This window comes from Rhincodon typus, chromosome 22 (assembly GCF_021869965.1).
Source record: "Rhincodon typus isolate 14 chromosome 22, sRhiTyp1.1, whole genome shotgun sequence".
NCBI lineage: Eukaryota > Metazoa > Chordata > Chondrichthyes > Orectolobiformes > Rhincodontidae > Rhincodon > Rhincodon typus.
This window is the reverse complement of record NC_063353.1, coordinates 2,628,307-2,653,493: the sequence shown is the minus strand read 5'-3', so window position 1 is coordinate 2,653,493 and position 25,187 is coordinate 2,628,307. Positions and strand designations below refer to the sequence as shown.

The following is a 25,187-nucleotide window of genomic DNA, read 5'->3' as shown; positions in this document are numbered from 1 at the left end:
ATTTTAAAATAGATGAACTGTGCTCAACATCTCCCAACCCTCAAATTATATTTAAATCTAATTTAAATCATTTGCCTTTGTAAATTTTTGATTAATTTCTGTTACAGTGCCTCGCTGGGACTGTTGAACCCATCTTGTTTCCTTAGCTGTTTCTTTAAAAGGGGTAGAACTGCCAGCCTTCTGTCGTATAAAATGCGGCTTGCTGTGACTCTGTGATAAGCATCACGCACACTGTGGTTCTGCTGCAAAGGAGAACAGTTGGCTGAGAAGGTGCCGGAATCTCTGGCCCACTCTTGGGTCTTCTAAACCAGCTGAGCTTCTTGTTTCTGCACATCTCTTCCTATGCCATTCCAGTCAGCTTCAATGTGTCACTGCTGAAAGTGATTATTCCACCATCCGCCATCTTGTAGATATCCCTGTAGCAGAGATAAGGACACCAGGAGGAACATGGGAAATTCCACACCAAAAAAAAACCAATGTCCATCCAGTTCATCTTCTTCCAACCTGATACAATAATGACAAACCTTGTTGACAAATCACTTCAATCAACCTCTATCATTTAATCTGGCATGTAGGAAGATGGTTGTGGTTGTTGGAGGTCAGTCATCTCAGCTCCAGGGTATCGTTGCAGGAGTTCCTCAGAGTAGTGTCCTACGCCCAACCATCTTCAGCTGCTTCACCAATGATCTTCCATCTATCACATATTCCATTATGGTTCTGACTTGTGCCTTGTAGATTGCCGACAGGCTTTAGGGAATCAAGAGGTGATTACTGCCACAGGATTCCAAGCGTCTGACATGCTTTTGATTCTGCTGTGTTTATATGGTTAGTCCTGTTGAGTTTCTGGTCAATGGTAATCCCCAGGATGTTGATAATGTGTGACTCAGTGATGGTAACACCATTGAATGTCAAGTTGCAATGGTTAGACTGTCCCTTATTGGTGATGGTCATAGCCTGGCATTTGTGTGGCATGAATATTACTTGCCACATGTCATCACAAGCCTGAATATTGTCCAGAGATAGTAAGATAAGAACTGCCGATGCTGGAGTCAGAGATAACACAGTGTGGAGCTGGAGGAGTACAGCAGGCCAGACAGCATCAGAGGAGCAGGAAAGTTGATGTTTCGGGTCAGGACCCTTCTTCAGAAATTGGGGAAGGGGAAGGAAGCTCTGAAATAAATAGAGGAGGGGTGGGGCTGGGGAAGGTAGGTGGGATGGTGATAGGTGAGTGCAGGTAGGCAGTGGTGGGGATTGGTCAGTGAGGTGGGAGTAAAGGATAGGCGGGAGAGAAGATGGACAGGTTGTATCAGGTCAAGGAGGTGGGGATGAGAGAGAGGGTTGGTCATGGGATGAGGCCGGGGGTGGGGAGATTTTGAAATTGGTAAAGTCCACATTGAGACCATTGGGCTGTAGGCTCAAGGCGGAATATGAGGTGCTGCTCCTCCAGTTTGCGGGTGGTGTCATTGTGACACTGGAGGAGACCCAGGATGGTCATGTCACCCAGGGAGTGGGAGTTAAAATGGTCCGTGACTGGAAGGTGTTGTCGTTTGTCATGCACAGTGCGCCGGTGCTCTACAAAGCTTTGTTGTGGTTGAACATGGACTGCTTCAGTATCTGAGGAGTCACGGTTGTTGTTAAACATTGTACAATCATTTGCGAGCGTCCCCACTTCTGACCTTATGATGGAGAGAAGGTCAGTGATGAAGCATTGATGCTTAGGCAATTGGATTGCACGTTGTTCCCAGGACAAGGCCCTGGGAGATTGACAGCTCTCTGAGGGGCGGGGCCATAACCGCACGAAGCCGGCGCAGTGACGCACACGCTGGGCGGTGTCAATATGCGGTGACGCAGCACGGGTCGGGGACCTTACGGCGTGACGGTAGACGCTGGACGCGGTCGTTACGCGGTGACGCAAAACGTTGCCCCGGCGCGCCCGCCTTAAAGCGGTGACGCTACAAGATGGCGGCGCTTTGAATTGGCGGCTGCGGGCGCGACATGGAAACTTCGGCCCCAAGAGCACCCGGCCCTGGGCCGCCAGGGTAAGGAGCAGGCCCCGATCAATAACGCATAGCACCCGGGGGAGGGGGCAACAAGGAGAATGAGAATGGGAGGAGGACGAGAATTTGGGCGGGGGAGGTGAATCTGTCTGCTCCCCCCAGTCTCCCTCACCCAGCCCCCCCCCCCCCCATTCTCCCTCCCACCCTCCCTCAAGGAAACCTCCCTCATTCTCCCTCGGAGAAGCAACCGTGGGTCCCCGACGGATGGAGAAGGAGAGGTGGTGTTGGAATGAGTAGGAGGCATCCCTGAGGGGAGGGTGTGAGGGAGAGAGAGAGATTGAGGGCCGGAGAATGAGAAAGATAGTAGGGTGGGGGAGGGTCCCCAGGGATGGGAAGGGAAGGGAAGGGATGGGATGGGATGAAGAGAGAGTGAGTGAGGAGGGTCTCTGTGAAGTGAAGTAGCCTTCAGGAGAGAGTTGGAAACGTGTCCCCCTGAGGGCTCGATGGGAGGAGCAGAGGGATTTGAGGTTCTCTAGGATCGTTGGAAGTGAGGATCCCAGGGTAAAGGGAGGGAGTGTGATGAGGAATGGCATCCTGGATATGGAAGGAAGGAAGAATGAAATCTACTGGGTAAAAGGGATTCTGAAATGACTTTAGTCTGCATATCGATTGGACGAATATAACTAAGTGTCAGTACCGTATTGCAGTCTGTTTGAGATGTTTTTCTGGAGCAATACTTTGAGTGACCAACTTGTCATGGGTTATTTTAGATCTATTGTTATGCAGTGATAAATGGCTAACTGCTTATCTTGTAAAATAACTTTTAGGAAATAGTGATTATAGTATGATTAAAAATTTTCCACTGTTTGAAGATGTAGTTCAATCTGAAACTAAGATGTTAAACCTAAGCAAGGGAAATTATGAAAATATGATGTTGATTTGGCTGGAACAATATTTCAAAAAGTTTGAAGTAAATCGGAAGTCGCAAGTATTTGAAGAATTCAAGACAACAAGGTGCAGGGCTGGATGAACACAGCAGGCCAAGCAGCATCATAGGAGCAGAGAGGCTGATGTTTTGGGCCTAGACCCTGATGAAGGCAAATTGACTGAGGTCCTTTATTTCAAGGGGAATTGAATGTAAAAGTAAGGACGTTTTGCTAAAACTGTACAATGCATATTCAAACCACAGCTAGAATACAAATGAACATTTGTGGGCCCCTGATCTAAGAAAAGATATACTGACCATTGGAGACCGTCCAAAGAAGGCTCACTAGGCTGATACCTGGTATGGAGCCTTGCCTTTTGAGGAGAGGTTGTGTAGTATGGGCCTATATTCTTTGGAATAAAGAAGAAAGAGAGGCAACCTTATTGAAACCTACAAAATTTTTAGAGCACTTGACAGGGTAGGTGCAGAATGGTTGTTTTCCCTTATGTGAGAGACTAGGACAAGTGGGCATGATCTTAGAATAAGGGGTCATGTGTTTAAGGCAAACGAGGAAGAATTTCTTCTGAAGGTGGTGAATCTGTGAAATTCCTTGCAGCAGAGGGCTGTTGATGCTGTGTCGTTGAGTACATTCAAAGTTGAAATGGGTTGATTTTTAATTAATAAGGGAATCGCGGATTATTCAGGAGGTGTAACAAAATGGAGCTGAGAATGATCAGTTCAGCTGTGATCTCATTGAATTGTGGAGCAGCTTTGATGGGCTGAATGGCCTACTTTTGTTCCTATGTCTTGTGGTCTAATTTAGTATTTGGTTTTCAGAAAACTTACCTTTCTTAAACGAAGGAAAAATACTAGAAAAAGTGAAATATGAATGTTGTCATATGAAGAGCAGTTGAAGTCTCTGGGTTGTACTCAATGAAGCTTAGAAGGGTGATGGGGGTATCTCTTTGAAACTTAGTTTACAAACTTACTGAGCGGCCTGGATAGAGTGGGACTTGGAAATGGTGTTTCCATTAGTAGGACCTGATGGCACAGTCTCAAAGTGAAGGGATGACCTCTTAGATCTGAGATGAGGATGAATTTCCTTAGCCAGAGGGTGGTGAATCTGTGGAACCCATTGGTGCAGAAGGCTGTGGAAGTCAAGTCGTTGATTGCATTTAAGACAGAAATAAATAGGTTCTGATTAGTAAGAGTATCAAGGATCGTGGGGAGAGGGTGGGAGAATTGGATTGAGAAACATCAAATGGTGGAGCAGACTTGGACCAAATGGCCCAATTCTGCTCCTATATCCTATGGTGTAGCAATGTTACTCGCGGTTGAAGGGTTTATATAGTTGCCAAACACAGTTATAAACTTGAGGATTGGCAGAATTTTAGAATGCAGCAAAGAAGTATAAAGAGAATAGAATATGAATGCATTGTAAAATGCTTCATCAGTATGTTAAAAAGAAAAAGATTAGCAATGGCGAATGTGGATGCATTATAAGCAGAGCAGAATTGGACGTAGAGAAATGATAGAAGCTAAATAAATTGGAAAGAACAATAGACATCGAAGGAGAGAGACACAAGAAGTCTCCCTGAAATAAAGGGTCCAATGAGAATGTGGAAGTGAAAGAAATAACCACTTATATTTAAAAAAAGAAATGGTATTGGAAACATTAATGGGATTAAAAGGTAAGCCCCTGAATCATGCTGATCTTCACATAAAGGGCTATCCCAAAAGGATTTGAGTACGGGCAAAGAGGTCTTCGATTGTATAGAACACGTGAGCCTGCAGTTCTGGCCCCTTGCCTCAGGATATATTTATCATAGAGGGAATGTAGTGGAGCTTCACCAGACTGATTCCTGGGATAGTAAGACTGTCCTGCAAGGAGAGATTGAGGAAACAGGGCCTGTATTCTCCGGAGTTCAGAAGAATGAAAGGCAATCTCCTAGAAACTGATACATTTCTTTGTATCGGTAGGCAGCATAGATGCAGAAGGGATGTTTCCCCTGGCTGTGGGATCTGGAACTAGAGAACACAGTCTCAAAATAAAAGGCAAATCATTTACGTCTGTCATAAGAGGGAACATCTTCACTCAGGGTAGTGATTCTTTAGAGTTTTGTCTCTTGGCTGTGGAAGCTCAGTCATTAAGTTTAAGATAGTTTGATAGATTTCTAATCATTAATCAGAGCATTTTGGGATAGTGAGGGAATCTGGTGCTGAGGTAGATCAGCCATGATCTGGAATGACAGAGCAGGCTTGAGGAGCTGATTGACCCGCTCCTCCTATGTTCTTATGTTAAACGTGCTACCTAAAACACGTTTTCTGAAGCTGCAAACGACTTTTCCTTTCACTCACCTGTTTCCACTGCAGAAGCTGGCCCAGTATTGGTCAGGAGTCTTTGTGTGAGAAAACTTCATATCTATCTCTTCTTGTTGTCCTCCTCAGCCCCCACCCCAACCCCGCCATTAATTTCAATCTGTTTACCGAGCGTCACCTGCATCAGTCAAAATTCAGCGTGTTTCTACTTGAAAGCTATCACCTATTTAGGTTGTAAAGCCGTATTACAAAACTAGGGAGCACTTCCATAAGTCATCCAAAACTAGTTGGAATTATTTCCCGTTCCTGCTGGAAGGCAGAAGGATCGGAAAAGGAACAAGTGGGAAAGTCTATAATTGAATTGATGACAAAGGTTAAATGAAAGAATTGGTAGTATGGAGTCAAACGGTGTTAATGGGATGAGAAGAGAGAGGTCTAGATTAAGTATGAATGTTTCGATAGAGAACAGGGCATTGGGGGTGATAGAGTAGTGGACTGAATGCTTGCAGAAGGAACAATGGCGGGAGAGTTTGCTTGATTTCTTGAAACTCCTTTGCTGTCTGTGCAGTTCAGCTTGGTTTCCCCAGAGATAAATTTAAAAGTTATCAAAATTCCACTTTTTACGTATTGGTTCCTAGCTAGTTTTCATTTTGTCTTATCTCAAATGCTGTTGTATTTTGTGTTGTGAAGTTCACTGACTCAGACCTGGCACAGTGGAGAAAATTGTAAAAGCATTTTACTGCATTCTTTCATGACCCCAAATCACTTGATGTGCAGTGTGTTAGATCAGTATTTCCAGAGTGTGACCAGATGAAGGAGCAGTTGTTAGTGGTGGAAAAATGAACATTCAACATGCAAAAGAAGCCACAGTTGGTGGAACTACGATATCAGAAATGATGTTTCTTCGAAGCGTGGGTGAGAGACTGTGTGGAGATCAGGGATGAGCCATGCAGCACTTTTAAAGACACTGCATATTGCGTGGAACAGGCCATGCACAAAAGGAGAAAAAGAATATTGATTGTAGAGCTGAGGTTGGTTATTGAAATAGAGAGGGCTGAGGCCATGGAAGAAGGTCATGCACAGGCCAGTCAATAAGAACTAGACAACCAAGACCCTCTTGCTCCATAGCCCTGTATGTTACAACACTTAAAATGTATTTTCAAGTACTTTTTAAGCATAGCAATGGTTTCTGTCTCTTGAGCCCTTTCTCTTAGAATTCAGTCAAGTTAATCATGACCTTTCTTTAATGCATCTATGCTACTGTTCTTCATTAATCTGCACCTTTCTGAATGAAAGTTTATTCTGTTCCTTGGATTTTTCCAATAACTTACCTACCAAGGCTAACTATTTGGTCCATTCCATCCTTTTTAAACAATGTTACTTGTTCATCCGTCCTCTGCCACTCAACCTGTTACCAAAGAGTGTTGGAAAACAATGGTCAGAGCTTCTATCCCAGTGTCCCTTGCTTCTCTTAGCATCTAGGGATTCATTTTATTCAGAACTGAAAAGTCACCCAAAGATGGTAAAGCATTTAATGTTTATGCTGTCCAGTATTTCTCACTTTCAAGCCATGATGTCTGCATTATCTACTTTCCTTTGTGAAGACTGGGACAGGGTATTATGTTATATAAAGTCTCTAGTCAGTTCTACTCTTTCCTTAGATATCGTCTTGCTCTTTATAGATATTTTTCAGCCAGTCTTTTCAGGGCTGTTATTATACATCCCTGGAGGAGGTGGTACTTGACCCTGTGGCTGAGGTAGGAATGCTACCACAGTACCATAAGATCCCTGTCTTGCTCTTTATATATTGAGTTTTTGCACTTCCTTTAATTTGCTTTCCAAAATTATTTTATGCCATCTCTTTGCTTTCCTGGTTTTTAAATATTTAAAAAATGTTCTAATTACACTGATATTTTCTATATTTTAAGCTTTTGACTGTATTGAGATTTTCTCATCTGACAAATATTCTTTTCTTATCTTTCTGTGCTCTTTGACATCTGGGGTGGGGGTGGAGTCTAGATTTGGGAGTCCTGCCTTTTTCTTTCATGGCTAGATATTTCTGAGCAGCATCTATCTCTTTAGTGAATGTATCTCACTTCTCTGGCATTGATTTACCTTCAAGCGACTGATTCCAGTCCACTTTGTCTAATTATATTGTAGCTTAATAAAATTGGCCTGTTCTCTCTTCAATCTGTCCTTCTCCATAACTGTGCTAAACCAAACTGAGTTCTGATCAATGTGACAAAAATACCGACCCACTGATACTCCTCCTATCTGACCAACTTTATTCCTAGAACTAAAGCCAGAACTGCTGCCCTCTTTGGGTTGCTGTGTATGCGTATGTTTAGGAGAATGAGGTGACTTGATTGAAGCAAATAAGATGCTGAGGGGCCTTGACAGTGCAGATGTGGAACAGATATTTCCTCTTGTGGTAGAGCCTAGAACTAGGAGTCGCTCCTTAAAAATAAAGGTCTCTCATTTTAAGAGAATCTTTTTCTGAGGGTCATGAGTCTTTGGAACTTTCTTCCTCAAACTGTGGTGTAAGCAAAGTCTTTGAAATTTTTTAAGGTAGAGATAGGTAGATACTTGATATGCAAGACAATGAAAGGGGAGTCAGGAATGTAGATTAAGCAGATCAGCCATGGTCTTATTGAATGGCAGACAGGCTCAAGGGACTCAATAGCCTCTGACTGCTCCCAATCCATATGTTAAGAATTCCGTGCTACCTATGCCTTTTGCCCTATTACTAGAAGAATTGAAATTCCATGCTATTGCTGCCTTATTGTTTGTGTACTTGGCAATTGAAAACCGGGATGCAAATTTTGAAATCGAATGTTGCTGACCTGGGAGTCAGTGTAGGTCAGGCTGCAGACGGGTGGTGGATGAATGGAACTTGATGCGAGTTAGGATATAGACTGCAGAATTTTGGATAACCTTTGGTTAACCGTAATTGCATGTTGGGAGGTCAGATGAGCACTGGAGTTGGATTTTGACATCCATGTTGCATAATGTCACTCAAATCTTTGACCGTTAACTGCAGTGCCTCATAGTAGTCATCCTGGCACAAGTCACAAGAGTAATTTGACAATGCATGCTCCTTATAATTGTACACATTTCCTGCTTCCTCTCCACAGTATCTTTCATGTATAGTTTTTAGACCTTTTTTGGACCATTTACCACTGGAGTTCCTTCTGTGGGTTTAAAAGCTAAGATTTGTGCAAAAGTCTGTCAGATTAGTCGGTTGTCAGTTCTGATACAGATATTAATTTTGTATTTACCATGCTTAGCAAACTGCTTACCATTGGTGAATTTCAGTTCTTTCTTGAGACCAAACTTGATTCTGAAGTATATTCACATAGTTGCATTTTAGCTGTAGTTTTTGAGAAGATTTGTAGCTCGGGTTGTGGATGAGGTTGTAGACTTGCTCGCTGAGCTGGTGTGTTTGATTGCAGACGTTTCATCACCCTGCTAGGTAACATCGTCAGTGCGCCTCCGGTGAAGTAGTGTTTAAAAAGCATCGTATTCTACTCCAGTGGTGCTTTTTGGTAACCCCATTTTAATGTTTTCTAAGTCTAATACTTGTTTATGGACACCCATTTGTTTCTTGTTACTTCTACAGTTGCCTTCTCGAACTTGAAACCAATCTGTATTTATCAATTCTTCATTTGCCTTGCTGGAATTTGAAACCAATCTGGAATGCATGAGACTGAGTTGTTTTGGAATTTTGCATTTTGGAATAAGAAGCCTGACCACACATGCATGAACTGGAAACACAGTTTAGAATATTTACCTGAAACATACAATAATTATAAAGCAAGTACTTGCGTTTTGTGGTACTGCCCCCAAGACATACTTTGCTACTGTTTTCTAGGATACCATGGTGGGTGTTTTTAAAAAAAACACTTTATCTGGAAAGCCTTGGGTCTTTTCAAAGCACCAGTGCAAAAGAAGAAGGTGAGAAAGACAGAAAGATAGTGAGAGAGACAAATCCAGAGTGAAACGTGGAGAAATAGACATAGATGGAAGCATAGACTTAGGGTTTTAGAGGCTTGAAAGTTGTATGACTCCTGGATGACAATGGAGTGGATGGAGGAGGGAGGACCTCAGACAGTAGAGGATAAAGCTTTGTGAGGATCATTGCAAACTTGGAGCTCATGGTCCTGAGATTTCAGCTTCTCTGAAATTTTAGCATTTGGAGTCCCAACCGTCACTTTGGGAAACCCTGATGTTGAGAAATCTATTTGTAACGTTGTAATGCCATTGAAAGTTAAGGGCAAAGGGTCAGACTCACCTCTGGATTTCAGCTTTTTTCCACACATTTGGACCAAAGCTGGTTGGAGTGGTAATTGACAAGGTTGAATTTAACTTGCTTTTTGTAGACAGGACATCCCTGGGCAATTTTCCAATTATTTAGTAGATGCCTTTGTTGCATTGGACTGAAAGAGCTTGGCTAGGGCTAGTTCTGTAGCATATATCTTCAGCACAATTTCCTGTTTGTGGTCTGTTGGGCTCCCCCACTATTTGAGGATGGGAAATTTCCTCCACAAAATAGTTCAATTGCCCACCATTTTTTAACAAATGGATGTGACAGGACTGAGGAATATTGATCTAATCTGTTAGCTGGGGGACCGTTTAACTTTGTATTTTGTACTATTTCTGTTGTTTGGTGTACAAATGGTCCTGAATTGTAGCTTCATTAGACTGATACCCTATTTTTAGTTAGGCCTGATGCTACTCCTGACATGCCATCCTGCACTCCTCATTGAACCAGAGTTGCTGATAACCATATTTCCATATGGAAAAGTTGTAACTTTCCCTTATCATTTTGGTAATGTAGCATTAACAAATTGTGCCACATGTGTCTGCTTGTTGAAGTTGAACTTAATCTTCATTATCCTCTCTTTTGTATATCTTGCAGGTTAACATATTGGATATTTGTCATGTACCACCAAGAATGATAACGCTTAAAGTCAATGGATAAATGCAAGCATGTAGGGCGGCTTCGGCTTGCCCAGGATCATTCGATTTTAAACCCCCAAAAATGGCATTGTGTGGACTGCAATACTACGGAGTCGATGTGGGCATGTCTCAGCTGTTCACATGTTGCCTGTGGACGTTACAATGAAGAACATGCACTAAAACATTTTCAGGAAAGCAAGCACCCGGTAGCCTTGGAAGTCAATGAATTTTATGTATTTTGTTACGTTTGTGATGACTATGTGCTGAATGACAATGCGACAGGCGATCTCAAATTGTTGCGGAGCACATTAAGTGCGATCAAGAGTCAGAACTATGATTGTACAACTCGAAGTGGTAGGACTTTACGGTCAATGGCAGGAAGTGATGACTCTTACCTTTCTCGGGGCTGTGCACAAGCGCAGCTGCGAAATGAGGACAGGATGTTCACTGCACTTTGGCATCGACGTAAACTGCTCTTGTCTAAGGTGTTTCAGTCTTGGTTCGCTCTGACAAGCAGTGGCAAGCTGAGGCTCGAAGAAGAACGATTAAGGGAAGAGGCCGAACTGAAAAGGGAAGAAGCCAGAAAAAGACGACAAGAGCTAAAGCAGCGGATACATGCTGAGTTGCTGAGTGCACCACCACGTAAGAGTTCCCGTTTAAATGAACTCTCTCAAGTTAGTGACGCATCGGCTGTACGATCACCAGCCAAATATAGAGGAGTGACAACTGGCCTTACCTCGAGCACAGTGAGATTGAAAAAAATTGGTGATTCTCCTATTAAACGGAGACCAACTGTCACACCTGGTGTGACAGGACTGAGAAACTTAGGAAATACATGCTATATGAACTCCATTCTGCAAGTGCTAAGTCATCTGCAAATATTTTGCGAGTGTTTCCTACATTTTGATTTGAGTCAAACTCAGGAGCTGCTGGCCAGTACAGCAAATGGGAAAACTAGACCCTCAAGCCGGCAATATTTGGCTAGTGACATTAATTCAAGCACATCTTTGATAGATGAGGAAAAAATCTTGAGACGACCCAGTCTTTCTGAAGGATTGAGTGGGGGAGCATCGAGTAGCAGGAATAGGGAGCTAATTCAGTTGAAGGAGCCAAGTTCAAAGCACATCTCTCTGTGTCATGAACTCCACACCCTTTTTCTGGTAATGTGGTCTGGCAAGTGGGCTTTGGTATCTCCCTTTGCTATGCTTCACTGTGTATGGCGATTGATCCCAACATTCCGTGGATATGCTCAGCAGGATGCTCAAGAATTCCTCTGCGAGTTATTGGATAAAGTCCAGCAGGAGTTGGAAGCTACAAAAACAATGTGTACAGCCCCAATCCCCATATCGCAGCGACAGCTAATCAAGAGAGTTCTTACTGTGGTCAACACCATTTTCCACGGACAACTACTCAGTCAGGTATTGGTTGCATTACCGAGCAAGTCTTTACGGTGGCATTTTCTGATTTTTGACAAACGAATGATGTAGTACCAAATTGATTTCAAGAGTCATAATTAAAATCTTGCATTTCAGTTCAGCAACAATGGCAACATCTCGGTTCACTTTACCCTCTTTACTATCCTAGTTCAGTAACTTGAGGCTGCACAAGAAAATAGCCCTGATATCTTGCCGAGCATGTAAAATCTCAGTGATCACCACTTGCCTTTATTAATGTTGGGCCGATTGAGTCAAGGTTAAGTCCTTAAAGTAAAACTACAGCCCCAAGCACTTAAGGACTAACTTGTTCACTGTCAGGAGCTACCGAGCCTGGAAAATTCTCCAGGCCCTGCTGAACTTAGATGGTTCAGAAACTTGCCTCTGTTTACTTTGAATTAAACGAGGCAGATCACTCAGGGTTTTACTCCTTATCACTATCCAGAGGTAGGATTTGTTTCCTGCCACTCTGAAGAACTCTGGGTAGTCTTTTCTTTGAGGGCAGGGGCTGTGATACTCTCCATACCAAATATTTCGATTCAGGCTTTTGCATCATACAGCCTTTGAAATGCAATTAAATGTTAGAAATGGGAAATTGTGAAAGGGATAGAACAAAGTATTTAAATGTGTAGCTGCCTGAAAACAAGCACAAGTAGTGGTGTAGGCTTGAATGGCCTAATCCTGCTCCCCAGTGCGGTGCTGCTATTATTCAAGCACAGAGGATCCTGAACAGGCTTGATAGGGTGGATACGGGGAGGATATTTCTTTGTGTCGAGGAGACCAGGAAGGTGCAACAGTTTAAGAATAAAAGATCTTTTTTTAAGATGGGAGATGATGAGATTTGTTACTTTGTGAAATTATTTTCCCTGGAAATTAATGAAGGTCATGTCATTGAATTTAGACACGGCAGTGTTGGGTAGATTTGATTGACAAGGCAGTCAAGGATTATGGAGGGTCAGACGCTAGGTGGCATTGAGATTAAATGACCTATTCCTGCTCCCATGTCTTAAGTGTGATTGGCTGAATAGCTTTCTTTTTGTTTTGCTGTATACTTGATTGTGTCTTATGGCCACTTGAGTTTTATACTAGCATGAAACAATACCCTGGAAAGATGGTAGCAAGCTGAAGTACAAGAGCGATATTGAAAACATTTGTTTGAGTTGGGTCTTAATCCCTGCGATTTGCCCTCAATCCTATTTCCACCAGGAAACATTTTTGCCCTGCATGCTGCTTTCCAGCTGCAAAGAAGTGGGTTCTTGTAACTTCTACCTTTGTCACTTCTGTCTGTGGAGCTCGTCATAAATTCTTCTTTAACCTCTCTTCTGACGTGGAACAGTTTGCATAAACCAGAATTGAATTTTAGCTTATTGTGGAAATTGAGCAAGTGCTAAAGTAGGTATTACCATATAGCAGGCTGAAGTGTCATTCTGTAAGTTTATAATTTCTTTGATTAATTCCAATCTTTAATGTGACCATGAATGTCATGGGCTATAGAACATACGCATTTTTAACATAGAACATTCCAAGATTGGTTACAATGTGATCAGATGTGGGTTCAGATTTTCTCCATCTGCCATACAAGATCCCGCTTTTATTTTTTCCACCTTTTTGTAAATTGTTTAGCACTTGCATTTTGTATCATTCTTAGGTCTACTAGTTTTGCTCTAATGCACCTTTGTCTCAGTAATTGATGGACTTCCATCTACAAATGGTGGAAAAAGGCCCACATGAACATAATGGATATTCCCAACACAGGCTGAGATGATAAACCAGATTTCAATATCCAAACCAATTTGGGGCAATGTTTGGCTGTTTTTCTGCCCCTTGCTATGTGACCAGAAGTAGCCCAGAGATCTTCAGGCCTTGATACCTCTGCATTACTGACCTTTAGCAAGATGGGATCTGTGCCTTAGCCAGGAATAAGTCCAGCTTTTGTTAGAAGGTATTCTTTGAATCTATATCTGCTGAATGTACCTGCAATCTGTTCCCAGACAATAGTGAATCTCTTTTTGTTTTGGGTGGGGGGAGGGGAGCTTATGAACCCGGAGCAGAGTTGAAATTTAGATCAGCTATGAACATACAAACAGCACCCTCTAAGAACTTTAAGTTTCAATGAGAATCACCTCTTATTTTTTGAAACTCTGGTGTTTAAAGGCCCAGTCTCTTCGATCTCTCTTTGTAAGAGAACCTGTTTCCCACCCAGTAGTCTGATGAACTCTATTGTGCTCCATGCAGTAAGTTTGCATCTTGTTAGAAAAGGAGACCAAAACTCTATGCAATGTTCTTGGTCCAGCCTCGAAGGTTTTGTTGCAGCAAGGCATGTTTTTTACTTCTGTACTCCAATCCCTTTACAATAAAGGCTGTATCCACGCTGTTACTGCCTGATTTTTAGTCCATGGGCTTTTGTTTTGCCAATAAGCCTCAACCAATAGTGTATGAAATGCCCTTTGAAAGTCCTTAATATAAAGTGTAGTTCCCACATTCACTTCTCTGTTCCCTCATCCAAATACTCAATTAAGTCAAACATGATTTGCTATCACAATAAATGGTGTTAGCTGTCCATAATTAGCTCACAAATGTGACTTTCTCGATTATTGTTTCTGGAAGGTTTCCATCCTCTGTGTCTTTAGTCCTTGTGCAATCATTTAATGGGAACAATTTTTCTTTCTCCTGCTTAACTAAATCTGTCATAATCTTGTATTCTGAGATCTTCTCTCAGCCTCTTGTTTCAATGGGAACCATCTGAGCTTCTCCAATCTAACACAGTGCTCTAGTTGTGATCTTAGCTGAGGTTTATAAACATTCAGCACTACTCCCTGTTTTTATATAAATGATATGGATGTGAGTATTAGTAAGTTTGCAGATGACACCAAAATTGGTGGTGCAGTGGACAGTGAAGAAGGTTACCTCAGAATAAAACAGGATCTTTATCAGATGGACCAGTGGGCTGAGGAGTGGCAGATGGAGTTCAATTTAGGTAAACGTGAGGTGTGGCATTTTGATAATACCAACCAGGGCAGGACTTGTACACATTATGATAGGGCCCTGGATAGTGTTGCCAAACAGAGACCTAGGAGTACAGGCACATAGTTCCTTGCAAGTGGACAGGGTAGTGAAGAAGGCGTTTTTATGGTTGCCTTCATTGGTCAGAACATTAAGTGTTGGAGTTGGGATGTTATTTTGCAGCTGTACAGGACATTGGTGAGGCCACTTTTAGAATACTGTGTACAATTCTGGTCTCCCTTCTATAGGAAAGATATTATTAAACTTGAGAGGGTGCAGAAAGTATTTACAAGCATGTTGCCTGGACTGGAGGGTTTAAGTTATAGGGAGAGGCTAAATAGGCTGGGGCTATTCTCCCTGGAGCGTCAGGGGCTGACGGATGATCTTACAGAACTTTATCCATGCCCCTTATGATTTTATAGGGTGAATAGCCAAGGTCTTTCTCCTAGGGTGGGGGAGTCCAAAACTAGAGGGCATAGATTTAAGGTGAGGGGAATGATTTAAAAGGGACCTGAGGGGTAAGTTTGTTTTTTGCTCTGAGGGTGGTGTGTGTATGGAATGAGCTGCCAGAGGAATGTGGTGGAGGCTGGTACAATTACAAGGTTTAAAAGGCTTCAGGATGGGTGCATAAATAGGAAGGGTTTAGGGGGATATGCTCCAAATGCTGGCAAATGGGACTAGTCAGATTGGGATGTCTGGTTGGCGTGCGCAGATTGGACTGAAGGGTCTGTTTCCATGCTGTATGACACTATGACTCCATCTCCTCTCAATATCTCCACAATAAAATTTATCCGCATGAATCCCCAGGTTCTGCAGAATCATTACAGCTGAACTACTAAGATCTACGTATCTCTCTTGCCGCATTGCATACTCCCATTTGAGTTAAACTCCATCTGTCATTTAGTTGCTCATCCTGCCAACCCATCCATGCCCAGTTGGAGTTCACTGGTGCCATTCTCACTTTATCATACATCAAAGTTTGGTATTAACTGTAAATTTGAAATTTTACTGTATTCCAATGTCAGTTATTTTCCTCTGCAAAAAAAAGTGATCCTAGCACCAATGCACAGTACCATGCATCAGTCTGAAAAATAATCTGCTATCATGACTTGTTGTTTCTTCATCTTAAGCAATTTTATTTGCTATAATAGCGTGCTGATGCGACAATTTCCTGAGCCTCAGTTCTGTTATTCAGTGTTTACATGATATTTTATCAAATGCTTTCTTTACTTCCATGTAGACAACATCCAGTCCAATGATTTCTGAAGAAGGGTCCAGACCTGAAACGTCAGCTTTCCTGCTCCTCTGATGCTGCCGGGCCTGCTGTGTTCCTCCAGCTCCACACCTTGTTATCTCAGACTCTAGCATCGGCAGTTCCTACTATATCCAATGCAATCCCTTCAATCTAAACAAAAAATCGGAAAGAATTCCAGATGCTGGAAATCAGTAATAAAAACAGAAATTGCTGGAAAAACTCAGCAGGTCTGGGAGCATGTGTGGAGAGAAAGCACAGTTAATGTTTTGGGTCCAGCAGCACTACTTCAAAGTTGAAGAGGTTCTGTATTTATCCCATCAATCTGATCTATTACTTCATCATCAAAAAATTCAATTCATTTACTCAAGTATGATCTGCTTTTTTTTACAAATCAGGGCTGACTCTCTGCTTCGTTAGTGAAATCCTTTCAAGTACATGTTGATGCCCCCACCCCAGAACAAAAATTGTATTTCTAAAAAACCTACCACTGATGTTAAACTCATTTGCCTATAAGGAATGTCCTCACATACTTTTGATCAGTGGTGTTACATTTGATACATTAGCATTATAATCGTATGTTTATGGAAAACCATCTAATTTGGAGAGATGACATTTTTAAAATATTCATAATTGTAACATTTACAGAACATTTTGTATTTGAACGGCACTTGTGGTAAAACATCTAAATGTGGTTCACATACGCAGCCCTGCTGAAGATAGGTTTTAAGGAACTTTGTATGCAATTCTGCTCTGCCTGCTATAGGAAGGGTGTAGTGAGACTTGAAAGGGTTCAGAGAATATTTAAAAGGATGTTGCCAGGAATGAAGGGTTTGAGCTATAGGGAGAGGCTGAGTCGACTGGGGCTAATGTCCCTGAAGATTGGAGGCTGAGGGGTGATCTTATAGAGGTTTACAAAATCATGAGGGCTGTGGATAGTGTGAATAGGCAAGGTCTTTTCCCTGGGATGGGGGAGTCCAAAACTGCAGGAAATTGGTTTAAGGTGAGAGGGGAAAGGTTTAAAGGGGATCTAAGGGGCAACTTTTTCACGTAGAGGGTGGTATGTGTATGGAATGAGCTGCCAGGGGAAGTGGTGGAGGCTGGTACAATTATAACACGAAAAAACATGTGGATGCCTATATGAATAGGAAGGGTTTAGAAAGATATGGGCCAAATGTTGGCATATGGGACTAGGTTAGTTCAGGATATCTAGTTGGCGTGGATGAGTTGGACCAAAAAGTCTGTTTCTGTGTTGTATAACTGTATGACTCTATAGGTTTTTGGGAATGGAGAGACTTAGAATATTCAGACCTGGGCAGCTGGGAGCATGGCTGGTAACAATGAATAAGTGAAAATTGAGAATCCCAAGGAACGTAGTGATCTGAGGTTTTAGGGTTGGAAGAGGTTAGAAATTGGATTGGCTGAGGCTAGAGAGGGATTTGAGGATATGAGCATCAATTTAAGATCAAGATGGACTTGGAGCCACTGTGGGTTGTCAAGTGTTGTTACTTGAGTGGGACTTGGGGCAAGTTATAATATGGGTAACAGTTGTTTTGGATGACACATGGTAGAAGATTAGTCATGAGATCATTGATCTTGACCACAGTTGAGTCTGGCACTAACAAAAGACGTGTAGCCAAAAATCTGAAGCAAGAGGAGATACTGGTAACATTAGAGAACTGCAAGTATTGTCAGTAGGGAGGACATAGATGTTGAAGCTCAGTTGAGGCTCATGTTACAAAGGATATAGTTTGACCTCAATGATGAGAGAAAGGGATTGAGATGATGGATAGGAACAGAGTTTGTGATGGAAACCAAAGATAATAACTTAAGCCTTTTTCCTGTTTAGTTGGAGGAAAACGATCTGTTCATCCAGTACTGGATAGTATCAAGAGAGAATTGGTGCTGAGTTAGAGCTGAATTTTATCAGGATACAGCTGACCTGTTGTAGATGGAGTTTATGAATGGTTAGGATATTTTCTGTGAGGAGTCTAAAGGTCGTGGAATGGAGAGAGAAGCCTTTATAGGAGATTTGCTGATATAGAGGAATGGAAGCAGGCAGGGCAGTACTATCAGCTTGGTAATGGAAGATGATATGGTCAGCTGTTACCAGAGACTTCAAGAAGGTTGAGAAAAATAAAGATAGGGTGGTTTACATTATTATAATTTTCATTTGGGTATTCAATTAGGGGTGGCCAATGTGCATTGGCAGGGATGAATAGTTGCTTGGATGGGTTCACACTTGGAGTTGTGCGAAAGATGCATCACAATGTTATCTGCCATATTGGTGTAACGTTGAAATTTTGACTGATTTAACTTCGAAGATTGTCAAAACCTCTGTTCTCTTGGGATGATTGTCTTGATTATTGTAACTATTTTAATGCTCACTTTAATAGCTTTATTAGTATAATAGTAATTCTGTTAAGTGGTAAGAATAAGCCACAAAAATGTGCCAAATCTCTGCTAGATTGTGTGAAATGTAGCAATCTCAGTTTACTTCTAATGTTTTTTTCATCCCCTCCATCCTTCACTGACTTTTAGTTTAAATCAACTAACTACTTCTGCCTTAGAACAATCATTTTCTGTTTTATTTGCATAAGAACATAAGAACTAGGAGCAGTAGTAGGTCATCTGGCCCCTCGTGCCTGCCCTGCCATTTAATAAGATCATGGCTGATCTTTTTGAGACTCAGCTCCACTTACCTGCCCACTCACCATAACCCTTAATTCCTTTACTGTTCAAAAATTTATCTAGCCTTGCCTTAAAAACATTCAGCAAAGTAGCTTCAACCGCTTCACTGGGCAGGGAATTCCGCAGATTCACAACCCTTTGGGTGAAGAAGTTCCTCCTGACCTCAGTCCTACATCTGCTTCCCTTTAGTTTGAGGCGATGTCCTCTAGGCCTAGTTTCACCTGCTAGCAGAAACAACCTCCCTGTCTCCACCTTATCTATTCCCTTCATAATCTTATGTTTCTATAAGATCTCCCCTCATTCTTCTGAATTCCAATGAGTATAATCCCAGTCTACTCAGTCTGTCCTCATACTCCAACCCTCTCAACTCTGGAATCAACCGAGTGAATCTCCTCTGTACCCCCTCCAGTGCTAGTATATCTCTTCTCAAGTAAGAACACAAGAACTAGGAGCAGGAGTAGGCCGTCTGGCCCTTCGAACCAAGGAGACCAAAACTGCACACAGTACTCCAGGTGTGGCCTCACCAGGACCCTGTACAGCTGCAGCATAGCCTCCCTGCTTTTAAACTCCATCCCTCGAGCAATGGCAGATAAAATTCCATTTGCCTTTTTAATTACCTGCTGCACCTGCAATCCTACTTCTAGCGATTCATGCACAAGGGCACCCAAGTTCCTCTGCACAGCAGCGTGCTGCAATTTTTTACCATTCAAAACATAGTCCATTTTGCTGTTATTCCTACCAAAATGGATGACCTCACACTTATCAACATTGTACTCCATCTGCCAGACCTTTGCCCACTCACTTAGACTATCTATATCCCTCTGCAGACTTTCAGTGTCTCTGCACACTTTGCTCTACCACTCATCTTAGTGTCATCTGCAAATTTTGACACACCACACTTAGTCCCCAACTCCAAATCATCTATGTAAATTGTAAACAATTGCGGTCCCAACACTGATCCCTGAGGCACACCACTAGCCACTGACCGCAATCCAGAAAAACACCCATTTACCCCTACTGTTTGCTTTCTACTGGTCAACCAATCCTCTATCCATGCCAATACATTACCTGTAATACCCCTGTGCAACTTTATCTTGTGTGGCACCTTGTCAAATGCCTTCTGGAAATCCAGATACACCACATCCACAGGTTTCCCATTGTCCACCATGCAAGTAATGTCCTCAAAGAATTCCACCAAATTAGTTAAACATGACCTACCCTTCATGAACCCATGCTGGGTGTTCCCAATGGGACAATTTATATCCAGATGTCTTGCTATTTCTTCCTTAATGATAGATTCAAGCATTTTCCCCACTACCGAAGTTAAGCTAACTGGCCTATAGTTACTTACATTTTGTCTACTTCCTTTTTTAAACAGTGGCGTCACATTGGCTGTTTTCCAATCTGCGGGAACCACCCCAGAGTCCAGTGAATTTTGGTAAATAATTACTAGTGAATTTGCTATTTCCTCCATCACCTCTTTTAGTACCCTGGGATGCATTTCATCAGGGTCAGGAGACTTGTCTACCTTTAGCCCCATTAGCTTGCCCAGCATTACCTCCTTAGTGATAATGATAGTTTCTAGGTTCTCACCTGCTATGACCACCTTGCCATTTTTGGCATGTTATTTGTGTCTTCCACTGTGAAGACCGGCACGAAATAACTGTTTAATGCCTCGGCTATTTCCTCATTCCCAGTTATTAAATTGGCCTTCTCATCCTCTAAAGGACCAATGTTTACCTTCGCCACTCTTTTACGATTTACATATTTATAGAAACTTTTGCTGCTTGTTTTTATATTCTGAGCTAGTTTACTGTCATCATCTATCTTACTTTTCTTTAACTTTTTTTGTAGCTTTCTGTTGGCCTTTAAAGCTTTCCCAGTCTACTAGTTTCCCACTACTCTTTGCTTTTTTGTATGTGTTTTTTTCAATCTGATACTTTCCTTTATTTCCTTAGACATCCATGGCTGGCTGGCTCTTTCTTTTCCTACAGTTCTTCCTTATCATTGGAATATACTTCTGCTGAGCACTGAAAAATCGTTTTGAAAGTCCTGCACTGTTCCTCAATTGACCCACAAAGTTTTTGCTCCCATTCTACCTTAGCTAACTCCTCCCTCATTCCTTCATAGTCTCCTTTGTTTAAGTTTTATTTTATATTTCATAGTTTAATGTTTTCTAAGTTCTAGGGAACCCCCAGAGGAATTGCATGGGATCTAAGGTTTTTTGGTTATATTGGATTTTCTAAATCAGTTTTCACTTTCCCAATAGTCTACACTTGTTTTCTGGAATAATGCTGCTTTCCTTCTAATTAGCTGACATTATCTTTGGGAATTAAGATGGTGGTGGAGTTAAGGAGGTGGGGCAAGGTTCCTCAAATATCCATGTTTCCAGGGAATTTGAAAGTCATGAACTTGTAAGTTGGTTTATTTCCAAACTTCTCTGCCTTTGAAATTCCTCAAGCATTTTAAGTCAAACTCAGTGTAATGTCATTTTTAGTACTAGAAGCTATATTTATTCACCAACCAGATTCTGTTCTTTGCAGACAAAAGGCTGAAGAGTTCTATTGGACTCAACACGAACTGTTTCTCTTCACAGATGCTGAGTTCACTTCCGACGTCATGTCAGACTTGCTGAGTTTCTCCTGCATTTTCTGTGTTCACTCGATTGACTTATCTGGTTTGAATTTAATCTGTTAACTATGCGCTGTATCATCGTTCCTTTATTATCGTTGTGTCAAAACCCTGGAACCTCCTTCCTAACAGCTCTTTGTTTGTCCCTACACCCCGAGGACTGCAGCAGCTGGGATCAAATGTTGACCCAGCCAATGATACCCACAAAGGAACAAAAACAATTCCAGCTGCATTTCCATGCCAACCATTGTCTGTCTAATCAGGATCCTTGTCATATGCTATATGAATTTTTGCTTGCTCTTGTAATTTTTTCTTGTGTTAAAACAATTATCCAAGAGAAATTGGTGGTAGAAACATTCAGCCCTTTGAATCTGCTTTGCCATTCGATGTGATCATATCTGATCCTCTATATCAATGCCATATTCCTTCTTTCTCCCTATACACCTTGATGCCTTCAATCTAAAAATATATCTGTCTCTTTCTTGAATATATTCAGTGACTTGACCTCCATAATCTTATGTGGAAATTTCCAGATTCACTACCCTCTCAGCCCTTATCTCAGTCCTAAAACCCTATATCCTGAAACTCTGACCCCTGGTTCTAAACACTCCAACCTGGGAAAGCATTCTCCCTCCATCTAATCTGTCCAGCTCCTTTTGGAATGTTATGCATTTCATCAATGCCATTTCAATCCTTACTCCTTAACTCTGGTTCAATTGGACTTTTATTCTCTAATCTCATTTTATAGAACAGTCCTGCCATCCCTGGTATCAGTTTATAGAACAGTACAGTCTTTCAGCCCACCATGTCTGTGCTGACCATGATGCTATTCTAAACTAATCCCATCTGCCTGAACGTGGTCTGTATCCCTGTATTTCCTGCCTGTTCATGTCTCTGTCTAAATGCCTCTTAAATGTTGCTGTTGTATCTACTCCTACCAACAACAACATCCGCCCCCCCCCCGCCCCCCCCCCCGGCTCCCCACAGTGTGTTCCAGTCACCACCTTCTATCCTATTTGCACATCAACTTTAAACTATTCCCCTCTTGGTTTAGACCTATGCCCCCAAGTATTTGACATTTCCGTCTTTGGAAAGTCTCCAACTATCCACCCTATTTAGGCCTCTCATAAATTCATACACTTCTACCAGGTTGTACCCTCTGCCTCATATGTTCTGGCAAAACCAATCCAAGTTTGTCCATTCTCTCTCCTTAAAACTAATACTCTCCAACCCAGGCAATATCCTGGTAGACCATTTTTGCACCCTGTCTGTAGCCTTCACATCCTTACTCTAATGTGCCACCAGAACTACACACACTACTTCAAATGTGGCCTCAAAGTTTTGTACAGCTGCTAAGTGACTTGCCAATTTGTAGACTTAATGCAACCTTTATACTTAATGTCCTGACTGATGAAGGCAAGTATGCTGTAAGCTGCCTTTACCACCTTATCCACTTGTGTTGCCACTTTGAGGGAGCTATAAACTTGCACTCCAAAATTCTGCTGTATATCTGTGCTCCAAACGGTTTACCATTTAATGTATATTTCCCTCTTGCATTTAACCTCCCAAAAATGCATCACCTCACACTTGTCTGAATTAAGTTCCATCTGCCATTTCTGTGCCCAGCTTTCCAACTGATCTATATCCTGCTGTCTTCTTTGACAACCTTCCTTATTATCCACAACGCCACCAATTTTCGTGTCAGCCTAGTGAAGCTCTGCTGCACTCCCTTTGAGGATGTATAACTTTTTTAGCTAGGGAGACCAAAACTGCATGCAGCACCCCAGGTGTGGTCTCACCAAGGCACTGAATAACTGCAACTCTACTTCTGAACTCAAATCATCATTAAATAAGGGCCAGTATACCATTTGTGTTCCTTATTACTTGCTGCACCTGCAGACTACATTCATGACTATTGTACAAGGTTATCTTGATCGCTTTGTACATCACATTTCCCAATGTATCACAATTTAAATTGTACTGTTCCATTCTGTTTTACATAAGTGTATAACTTCGCATTGTTGTACTGCATATGCCATGTGTTTGCTTACTCAACTTGGCTAAATCACCTTGAAGTCTCTTTACACCTTCCTTGCAACATTCAGTCTCACCCAGTTTTGTGCTGTCAGTAAACTTGCAAATGTTGCATTTGATTCCGTCATCCAGGTCATCTATACGAATCATGAATAGCTGGGGCCCAAGCACTGATGCCTGCGGTACCCCACTAGTCATTGCCTTCTACTCAAGACCCATTTCTTCGCACTGTTTCCTGTCTGTTACAAGTTCTCAATCTGTGCCAATATATTGCCCCCATTCCATGTGCATTAACTTTGCTCACTAGCCTCTTATGAGGAACCTTATCAAACCTTCTGAAACTGATTCTTGCTTATCTATTCTACTGGCTACCTCATTATAAAACTCCAGTAGATTTGTTAAGTATGATCTGCTTTTCAAAAACCCATACTGGCTTTGTCCAATTCTGTTAATGCTTTCTAAATGTTCCGTTAATGTTTTATTCCTGACTGTAGCATTTTCCCCACTACTGATATTAGGCTGACTGGTCTGTAATTTTTTTTCCCTATCACTTCCTCCTGAAAAAGTAGGTTACATTTTCCATTCTCCAACTTAGGAATTGCTGTAAAGTCTATGGAATTTTGGAAGATAACCACCAATGCATCAATTTCTTTTTTGGGATGTTGCTCTAGAAAGAACAGACTATTCATTGGCTGGACAGCTGATTTGCAATGCAAACTGATGGTAACAGCATGGGTTCAATTCCCGGAACAGCTGAAGTTAGTGGTTCTGATTTTCAATCTCTCCCCTTACCTCAGGCATGGTGTCCCTTAGGTTAAACCAACAACTGAGTACCCCTATGGCCTGGTAAGGCTGTAGTGACTTTAGTTTACCCTACATTCCAAGGAGAAAGGATTTGTTAACAATCTTGTGCAAGGTCAATTGGGGAAGAACGACCTTAATATGGTAGAATTTTTCATTGAGATGGAAAGTGAAATTGTCGAATCTGTAACTAGGTTTCTGAATCTAAATGAAGGGAACTATGAGGGTATGAGGTGTGAATTGGCATCGATAGATTACTAAAGAGGTAGCATTGAACAGGCAGTGATTTATATTTAAAGCGTGTGTGCAAGAATTAAACCATTCATTCCTGTCTGGCACAAAAAAGGGAAGTTGGCTCAACTATACTTGCAAAAGAAATTACGGATAGTATTAAATCCAAAGTGAAGACAAACAAAATTGCCAGAAAAATCAGGAAGTCTGAGGAAGCCTAGAATTCAGCAAAAGAGGACAAAATGTTTAATCAACAGGAGAAAATACAAGGACGAGTGTAAAATTGCAAGGAACATGAGTGTTTCCAGTCCGTTTCTATGAAAATGTGAAGACCTGATGCTTAGTAAAGTCAAATAAATCAAAAGCCAGGGAAATTATAATTGGAACAAAGAAATGAATACATAGTTTGATTCCATATTCACAAAAGAAGCGGGAAAATACCTTCCAGAAATGTCAGGGAACCAAGGGTCTAATGGGAGGGGTGGAGTTGAAGGAAATGATGCTGGGAAAATCAACAGAGTCAAAGGCTGACAAATTACCAGGGCCTGATAATCCACATCCCAGAAATCAATCTGCTTCACCTTTGTTTCACTTCCTCTATGGAACTGAATCCTTCCTTGTGGAAGGAAACCAAAACTGTGCACAATACTTGAGGTGCAGTCTCGCCAAGAGTCTATATAATAGCAGTAAGGCATCTTTACTTCTGTAAAGCCTTACAATAAAAGCCAACATATTGAGAATGTTCTGCCTGCCTTGCCAGTTTGCCTCCTGTTCCGGCCGTGAACACTCAATCATAGGAATGCAAAATAAGAAGAATGAGTTACTCATCTGCAGTTCATCATCCATTCCCTTGAAACAACTAGACACTCAGTTTCTCTTCCTGTCCCTGGTTGGTTCCCTTTGCTCCATGG

At 41.8% G+C, this 25,187-nt stretch overlaps 2 protein-coding genes across 2 annotated transcripts in view; both read left to right on the top strand.

The window, feature by feature from the left end:
• The window catches only part of LOC109923360 (netrin-4-like), an 82,297-nt gene extending 72,133 nt beyond the window's left edge, over positions 1 to 10,164 (top strand). The window contains exon 8 of the mRNA XM_048610557.1: positions 10,160 to 10,164. Coding sequence (XP_048466514.1) covers positions 10,160 to 10,164 — 5 coding nt within the window. The remainder of the gene's footprint in view (positions 1 to 10,159) is intronic.
• Positions 1,926 to 11,687, top strand: usp44 (ubiquitin specific peptidase 44). Its single transcript, XM_048610556.1, has 2 exons — positions 1,926 to 2,039; positions 10,160 to 11,687. Exon 2 carries the CDS (start codon positions 10,215 to 10,217, stop codon positions 11,685 to 11,687), a length of 1,473 nt encoding a protein of 490 aa, XP_048466513.1. The 5' UTR covers positions 1,926 to 2,039; positions 10,160 to 10,214.
• Positions 11,688 to 25,187: the final 13,500 nt, after the last annotated feature.